The sequence below is a fragment of the Etheostoma cragini genome, chromosome 19 (assembly GCF_013103735.1).
Source record: "Etheostoma cragini isolate CJK2018 chromosome 19, CSU_Ecrag_1.0, whole genome shotgun sequence".
NCBI lineage: Eukaryota > Metazoa > Chordata > Actinopteri > Perciformes > Percidae > Etheostoma > Etheostoma cragini.
The window spans coordinates 17,875,551-17,884,531 of NC_048425.1; the positions used below are offsets into that span (position 1 = coordinate 17,875,551).

Sequence of the window (8,981 nt, forward strand, 5' to 3'; positions counted from 1 at the left end):
TTTGGCCACCAAACATGACGTTTCACAAGAACACAAGAACACAAGTCCATAGAAGAACACATATTGAGAAACGCCCGAAATCTATCCAGAAGGCAATTTTAGAATGTAACTAAAAGTCTGCAAGCGTATCAGAAACACACGTCTCCCGCACCACGTATTCTCCGATTTGAATCTGTCCAGCTGTCAGTGTGTATTTACTCTTCTCTCTCACACAGATGTTCTGTCACGTACCTCTATTTGCCCGATTGATTGAACGTAAAACGTTAATGGTCGACAGCCTTAAAAGTACCAAGTTTGGTACCCAACCCTAGTGATTGTTGTCTGTTGTAGTGTGAGGTAAAGCTGTGATGAGGAGAATTTTGGGATTTTGCATTTTTCTTTCAAGAGCTAATTAGTTATTTATATTGTTTGCTGAAAAGAAACCATTTTCTTTTAACACTTAACTGCAGTTTGCACACAATGTGTGACTGTGATTGATTTTGTTTGTTTTTAATTGTTTTAAATGCTTGACAAATATCAATTATAACACACAATGGGGACAGAAGCACCGGGACTTTTTCACAAAATGCTGGTACAGGATCAGCAGAAATGCTGCAACATCTACTTCAGGAGGTCAAGGACCAGTTTTACAATAAATACTGGAAACTACCCACATAACACATCCAGTTTGTGTGAAGTTTGAGACTGCTCTGAGATCACTCTATGACTTGCTGCAGTTTCTGAGTGGATGTGTACATAAGCGATTAATCCTAAGGTTGTATTTGCAGCATTTTTGGATACAAGACCCCACAACTTGTGGAAAGGGTCCATGTGCCCCTCGTCCAGTGTGTGGCAGAAATCAAAGAGCTGCAGGAATTTGCCAGTAATTGTTTTCCGACTCCTCAGAAACATGCCTACTTGTACAGATGCAACACAAAGAAAGCAGGAACCATGAAAGCTGCAGGCTGGCTGCTGCTGGCATCAAAGGAGGGGGGGGAGGGGGGAGGAGGTCAGGGGAGGAGTGGAGGGGTTGGTGCAGATAGACGGGCCAGCCACCACCACCACCACCACCACCACCACCAAATAGCAGGAACTGAGCTGTAAATGCCGGTGCTCCCTGGGTTGAGTCAATGAAAGGAGGTTGGAGGAAGTGGTTTATTGAAGCCTGGTTTATATGGCTGTCTCTCACCCTTTCTCTCTCGCCTCTGCCATAAAACATTTGTCTTTTGTTTACAGCAGCACCTCCACACACAAGAGCTGGAGCTTGGTGTGTTGGAGCATCCATGCGCTCCCTTTTTTCCCTCCCCCAAACTAACTTTAGTTGTGACTGTACCATTTTGATAAAACATGTGCATATGGGCTGTTATGTAACTATTGTGTACCTTGTAAAAACAAATGATTGTGTGAGCGTTGTGAGCTGCTCTCTCTCTGCAATGTTTCCCTAGGATTTTGTTCCAGCGGGGTGGTATAAAGTTGTTGGGGGGGGGGGGGGGCTGTGCTGCTACAATGAACACGTAACGTAGCGGGCCGTTAGCAGAATGTAGGTTTTAACTGGCGACACCAGCTGCGCACACACGGCGTAGGATTGGCTGAGTCCCAGGGAGACGGAGGGCTTTCCCTCTGGGATTGATGTTGTCTCTTTAGTTTTTGGGAGCACAGCGCTGTGAAAACGTCCATCTACTGTCAGCTGTTACCAGAGGACGCAGGGTAGGGAAACGATAAATAAAAACAGAAACTGCCAATGCTCATTCACAGTCATTAAGTTGTTTCCTGTACATCAGTAGTTTAATTAAAAAGAAATATAGACACATTTAGGCTAGCTGCACTTTTCATTCAGATGGAAATATAGACCTCTTGTTCATCATTTTATACACATTTATTGGTATCGTTAGAAGCTTTGAGATCTCTGCTAGGACTGAAAATAGAATTCTAAGGGTGTGAGCAATGTTTGACTGCACAGCATGAGTTTGTAATGACTGGCCTGTACAGCAAGCAACTGCGTGTCAAGGGATTTTCATCCTCTCAAACCTCTTCAGCCTATTGGTTTCTGCCTCAAAATCTCAGTATCAGAAAGCTGGATTAGCCACACACACCCCTGGTCTTTTATGCTATCCATTGACTAATAGTTCTGGATATCGAGAAGTGGTACTTAACTGGTACCGGTTCCGGACTGGTCAGTACCGATAAGCTCCCAGTCAAACGATTGTTATTATTTACACAACAAGTAACAGACTCGTGTGTGTGTGTGTGTGTGTCTTTCTGTGTGTGTGAGCTGTTCTGATGACAAATTCTACATAGCAGTATTGATGCACTCATGCCTCTTTATTGTTTCTGTTTAGAGTATGTATATATGTGTGTGTGTGTGTGTGTGTATATGTATATGTATATATGTGTATATACTGTATATATATATATATATATATATATATATATATATTGTATGTGTAAGCACAATGTGAGCAACAATGCTCCAAAGAAAAATTCCTTGTATGTGTCCTCATACCTGGCAAATAAAGCTGATTCTGATTCGATACGTATCTGTTTTTATAAGCGGTATCTGTATTGGTATTTATTGAATCCCTATTGACAATGTTTTACTATTTTCAATAAGATTTATTGTGTCTCAACATGCATATCCATATTGTAACATTAAGTCACACATACTATAATATAGGAATTTTTCAATATTGGCCCTTCCCACTACCAAGCACCATTAGTATGGCCATTTCTAATAGTAGGAGTGATATGTATCAATAGCTGCACAGTTGGATCTTGTAAGATGGGTGACTATATCAAAGAGCCCTTGAGAAGATCAAATGTCGGAACACAAACACATAATGGTTCTCAAGGGAGGTCTGGGTTGGTAGCACCTGGTCTCCCTGTGTGTGCTGTTGTCTGGATCCTGCGATCAGGAGCATCCCCAGGCTTTTCACCCCACCCCCATCCCTCACGCCACTCTTCTAATTCTCTGATCTGGTTTTGGTCCCTCGAGGTGGGTGCAGCTTCACACCTATGTGGTTGTAGTCTCGGATGCATATGGTGTTGTTTATGTACATTTTCCCATGCTTTACTTGCTGCTGGTTTGGGTGCTGTGGGATGGAAAGACAACTCTGCCTATATCCTGGTACGTTATTTCCAACCTTTTACTGCCCCAGACTTGCCACCTGTTGGGTCACTTATCTAGTGAGATGGCTTACAACACACACTTGAATGTTTCTTGCTTTGTGCGCTTTAGTCTGGCAGCTTAATCTGGACCCTGTTTGTGTGCTAGGGTCTTATTGTTAGCTGATTAATCAGTCCCTCCAGGATTTAGCAGCCTTTTTTTTCCTTTTTTTTAAGATTGCTGCAAAAGCATCCACAGACTGTGGTGTCCTCAGGTGGGCAGGGAGAGGACTGTGGTGTCCTCAGGTGGGCAGGGAGAGGACTGTGGCGTCCTCAGGTGGGCAGGGAGAGGACTGTGGTGTCCTCGGGTGGGCAGGGAGAGGACTGTGGTGTCCTCGGGTGGGCAGCCGAGCAGAAAGCCCAATCTCCCATCGTAAGGAGCTTTGTCCTGGGAGGTTCCAATTTCATAAGAAGAAATCTAGCGGTCCTATAGTGTGCTGTGCTGATATGGTAGTTTCAGGATTTCCCATTTAGCGCTCTCTAGATGAGGCGTGTGTCTTGTCACTCTTTAAATTCAATCTTTTTTTCTGGTTCTCTCACCCACCTGCTGATTTAGAGAACAACCCACTGTCTTTACCCAACTCTGACAGTGCATGATAAGAGTGCAGCAGGTGCCGTGCACACGTGTGGTTTGTTTTCAAATATACATTTTATATTTTTATATAGATATAAATATTCATTTCAATTATTAGGTAACCATTCTTGTTCGTTTTCCAGGCTGCATATACAGAGAAACTTCTAAATTTGTTGGACGACTGATGCTAAGATGAATCAGCGACTAGAAAGCGCTTATATTTGAGCCACGAGCCTCACTAAAGAATTCCTAATTGTCTTGTCTTGTCTTCTGTTTTATGGTCAGGCCTGTCGTCTAGCCCGGCCTCATTACAAACCAGTCTGTTAGGAAAGGGCAAACCCATAGTGACTGGCATTGTTCTGTGATTGGCATCTTGGTTTAAACCAAGGCCGTGTTAATGAACGACACAGCGCTGTCCATCTTTCAAAGCCTCCGGGACTACTGGCAGGTTTTCTGTCACAGGTCAGTGTTTGTTTTGTGCGTCTCGGCCTCTCAGACACTCCTTAAGATAACGGTGACCTTTTTAACCTGAACTACTGAACCCCAGCCAAGACGCTGCACTTACTACCCATTAACATTAGCTGGCTATCTCTTGTGTTTCCATAAAGCTACGGGCATTTTCTCACATTTTAACCATAACTTGACCTGTCACTTGACATCTCTGGAAAGCGAAAGATTCTATTCATTTCGAGTTACACCCCTTAAGAGTTTGGAAGTGGTATTGCTTAATTTTTAGACTTTTTTTATTTGTTTTCAGGTGAGGGAGCTGCTACCTTTTAAGACGTGAGAAACATGCAGCACCTAAGTGGTTTCTCACAGCGCCTCACACCTGGTACACAATGAGCTCAGCAGTTCTATGCTAAAACAGGAAGGAAAGCCGATGCTGTAAATGTGGACATCTATCAATATCACTTCCTCATCGCTCAGACATGAGATCTGACCATAATCACACTCGTGCTTTCCATAAACTGTCATTGCTTTAGCATATTATTTCTGTTGCTACTCTAGCAGTGGGAGAGCAAATAAAAAATATAAAAAACATTATTCAATCCGATGTGAGCATTGCGATCCGATGCGATCCGATGCGCGAGGACTACTCTCTAACACCACCTGGGTGATGCACGGCAGCCTGATGCTAGACGCCTACCACACATCATCTTGGTAGAGAGGGTTAACAGACGCTTCTGCTACCTGGCTAACTAGCAGCTATCATGTCACCCAGCATGCCGTTCGGCGGTGTAAATTAAAAACAATAATTTGTGATAAATTGTTCATGTCCCAAATTGTTTTGCTTCAGTGTTTTGTCTGAGTGTGTGATTGTTTCTGTCCGGTGTATATAAAGGTGTGGTGGTGAATGGGCTCTTTTAGCTGGCTGTAATTGAACCTGACCCACTTGCACAATTAACTCTAACCCATAATATTTTCTCAGTGGTATTGGGTTTTGGATGGCCCGGCCCCGGCGCTGAGGGCGACCTCAGGGCTGTCAGCCGAGCCATCAATCACGGCTGCTCCCTGAAGGGGCGGGGCCAGTGTTGACTAGATGGGTGCCCCAGCCTGCTCAGTCGGTGCTGAGATGCCTCCGGGTAGTCCTGAGGTCTCGTGCATCACTGGAAGCAAAGTTATCTGTCGCATGTAGAGCTGGGCGATATGATGAAAATGAAATTTTCCGATATTTTTGTGTGATTTGGGGGATTTTATTTTTGACCAAATACCTCAACATCGATACTGTGGCGATATTGTAGGGTTGACTTTTGTTGCTTACACAAAAAGTGCAATTTTAGCAACATGTGAACTCGGATGCATCAAATAAATCCAAGAGCAAAACAGCTTATCATACTTCTGTAATGTCAACCCAGTAAAAATGGACTACTTGCAACTACTTAACGAAGTTGGTTCACAGCTGGCTACAAGTTAGCGTCAAACATAACAAAGGCTGTCAGCGGAAGGGCGTTTTTGCGTTTTTGAACGTTAACCTTCAAACAATCATAGATAGCTACAACGTTTCTGAAATGATCTCCATCTTCTGTTATTGTTTGTTATGAGATTTTATGGATTTCACAAATTGACATAATGACACATTATGCTGTAAATCGTTAAAATCTGAGCATGCGCGAATCACATCCGGGAGTGACAGCCGTCTTGATTTAGGATGTCACGAGAACCGGTACTTGGGTACCAAGCCGGTACCAAAATTCTAAAAACGTACATAAAACAGGAATTTGTTAAAAATTGAACAGGAATTATATTCCAATATTTAACGTGTATATGGAAGTGAATTGAAAGGAGCCCATATATGATCCAGCTATTGTCGGCTGATATCAGCATGGGGATACAGCAGTGCAGTAGTAATGGGCCAATGGCGCCAGAGTATATTTTGAAGGTGCAATGCCATTTTTTTTCATTTAAAAAAAAAAGAGCCTTGTGTTTGGCATTATTAAAATAAGATTTCTGCTCACTGGAAAGACTTTTTCAACTCAGCCTGCTTAATGTTTACATTTCACTCCGGTTGCTATCGACTTGTGACATCTTAAATATCCTCCATTGATGCAGAGGGGCATTAAGCAATGATGAAGCAAAGCTAAGACCTGCTTTTATCTGTTCTTCCAGTAAACACAGTCCGGTCTCCATGTACATGGACTTAATTGGCACTTTTCTGCAGCGTCCTCTGGGAGTCAGGCTGACAAACACACACCTCCAGGGAAGAACACCTGCGCTCCAGTAGACTTTGTTTGTCTTTTAAAGGCCCATGAGACTGAGGGGAAGGGTCTTCACCTTGTCATAAGCTGGGTGGATCCACAAGATTTAAAGGCCCTGGTCCCAATTTAAGCCCCAGTTCTTGTTCTTGCTATCACATTGGAAATGGGCGTTAATGAGATCTCAAGAGAACGGAGATGCAGGTTTAGTGGCTCAGTTCATTTAGTGTTGAGACTGAGAAGCAAAAGCAACAGTCACATGTATTTTCACACACTTCTTCACCTAATCTTTGTGTCCAGAATAATGAGAAAATGTGATAATTGTAATAATGGTTAAGATCACCCAGGTGATCGAATGGAAGCAGCTGCTTTGAATTTTACAGTACTAAATGAATTTAAACGGTCTCTTTTTGAAGGTTGATGGTTTCTAATGGAAAACGTCTCTTTAATTTCAGTGTGCAAGGATCCACCGTACAAAGTGGAGGAGTCTGGATACGCCGGCTTCATCTTGCCCATTGAAGTTTACTTCAGAAATAAGGTACATTTAACAACTTTACTCACCAGCATCTTTAACACTGGATTCATTTTAAGTCTTGTTCTAGTTCTTAATCTGCTTGTTCCACCAGGTGTGTTTTGGTTTGACACATGTTTGCTGTAGTTTTTCAATGTAGTTTTTTGCTTTTGGGTATATTTATAAATCTAGGGCGTTTTTACATTACATGGAATCTGTAACACTCGACTCGGCTCGGCTCAAACCGGCCGCGGTGCCCCGTCCTCCTTTTTGCATTGCAGATTTAGTGAAGATTTAGACAGGCTGATCGTCATAGCAGGAAACTGCTTTGACTTAACGCGACACACACACACACACACACACACACAGAAAGTAGAAGGTAGTTTGATTCTCAACATTTGGCTGTTTGTCAGAAGACACATTTAGTTTCTAAAGAAGGAGGGAGGATGGAGGCAGCAAAAAAAAAAAAACACAGTTAGATAAACTACTTAAACACATCGGGTTTGTTCAGGACACCGCCCAACTGTCTACCTACTAATTTCAATCATTGTGGAGAACCAGAAGAAGTTACTAATGCTCTTTTAACACTTTGGAGTTGGGATCCAAGTGCAGTGTTCAAGTGACGCAGTGTAGTGGTGTTGATTAAAGGACATAGTTGTGGTTTAGTCCTGATAGACGGATTGTGACTGTTCTCTTTTTTCTCTCCCAGGAAGAACCGAAGAAAGTTCGCTTTGATTACGACCTGTTCCTCCACCTGGAGGGCCACCCACCGGTCAATCATCTTCGCTGTGAGAAGCTCACCTTCAACAACCCAACGGAGGAGTTTCGTAGGAAGCTACTGAAAGCCGGAGGGGTAGGAGAGACATTTCTTAGTTCTATACAGAAACTACTTCTGCAGCCCGCTTAGGAGGAAAAACCTCCATCTCTATTTTTCCAGGGAAAGTTGATGGAGTTCGATGAAGCAGTGCTGTGTCATTACGAACACTCTACACAATGACACATGTAAAGTTCTACACACCCAACCTGCCTTTCTTCAGCCACAGTAGATCTAGACCAGTAAATATGTAACTGAGGCCTGGTGTCTAGCAGTTTTACAGTCGAGTCACCAACGGTCGAGTCTCGAGCCCTTAGTGTTTGAGTCTGATTCACCAAAGAAGACTGAGTCGAGTCACCATTACCTGAGCATGAGTCTGAGTCGAGTCTTGAGTCCCCAGTGATCAAGTCGAGTCGTCAAGGTTGAGTCTGTGTTGAATTCCAAGACTGCCTACAGCTCTCTACTCTCGCACCTTTTTAAGAGCTGATATACTCATACAAGAGGGTCTACATTAAACAAAAATGACACAACTGTTACAAATGCCAAAGGCGTTTACTTACTTAAAACCTCAAATAAGTCACAGGTCAATTTGACCCAAGGGATACGAGACAATACAAGGGTTACATCTGATTATAGTCCAGAGAATAGATTCTCGAGAATAGACTTGAGTCCGAGTCCAGGACTCGAGTACTCCATGATTTGAGCCTGAGTCGATAAGACTCAGGCTTTGTTTTTTAAGATGTGTCTTTGTACACAGAGCAATGCAGACAGGATGTAAACTTTACAGTCTTGTCTCAAAGTGACCTAACCACAAAACTAAGGGAGTGCAGCGCAGGCACAAAATAATGAATTGGGGACCGTCCTACAACAATGTTAGTCCATCTCTCAGTTATTTCTGACTTCCCGGTGGCTCTCAGTCCATTGGTTCCTACTGAGGACGTAAAAAGAGCGCTACATTTGTCCTTTTAAAGATGCAAAACCAGGGACAGTTGTTCTCAGCTTGGAGGAGAAACGCCGTGGAAGCCAAGAATGTTAAAAGGCCTGTGGGGATAATAAGAAGCATCTGCACTCGGGCAGACCTGAAGCTCATTATACAAGCTCATTGTGGGACTGGCTCTAGTCGCTGTAATTCTGCACCAAAGCTGAATTTTGGGAAAGAGACTTCAGATCCAGTATTAGGGACCACTAAGGTCTATATAAAAGAGACTTCAGATACAGTATTTGGGGACCACTAAGGTCTATATAAAG

General features: G+C 43.1%; 1 protein-coding gene across 4 annotated transcripts in view; it reads left to right on the forward strand.

Moving 5' to 3' along the window:
* Window positions 1–8,981, forward strand: part of mllt3 (MLLT3 super elongation complex subunit) — a 52,372-nt gene that overhangs the window by 18,554 nt on the left and 24,837 nt on the right. For all 4 annotated transcript variants that reach the window (XM_034901414.1, XM_034901416.1, XM_034901417.1 and 1 more), the window contains exons 3-4: window positions 6,864–6,946; window positions 7,629–7,772. In XM_034901414.1, the coding sequence (XP_034757305.1) occupies window positions 6,864–6,946; window positions 7,629–7,772 (227 nt within the window). The remainder of the gene's footprint in view (window positions 1–6,863; window positions 6,947–7,628; window positions 7,773–8,981) is intronic.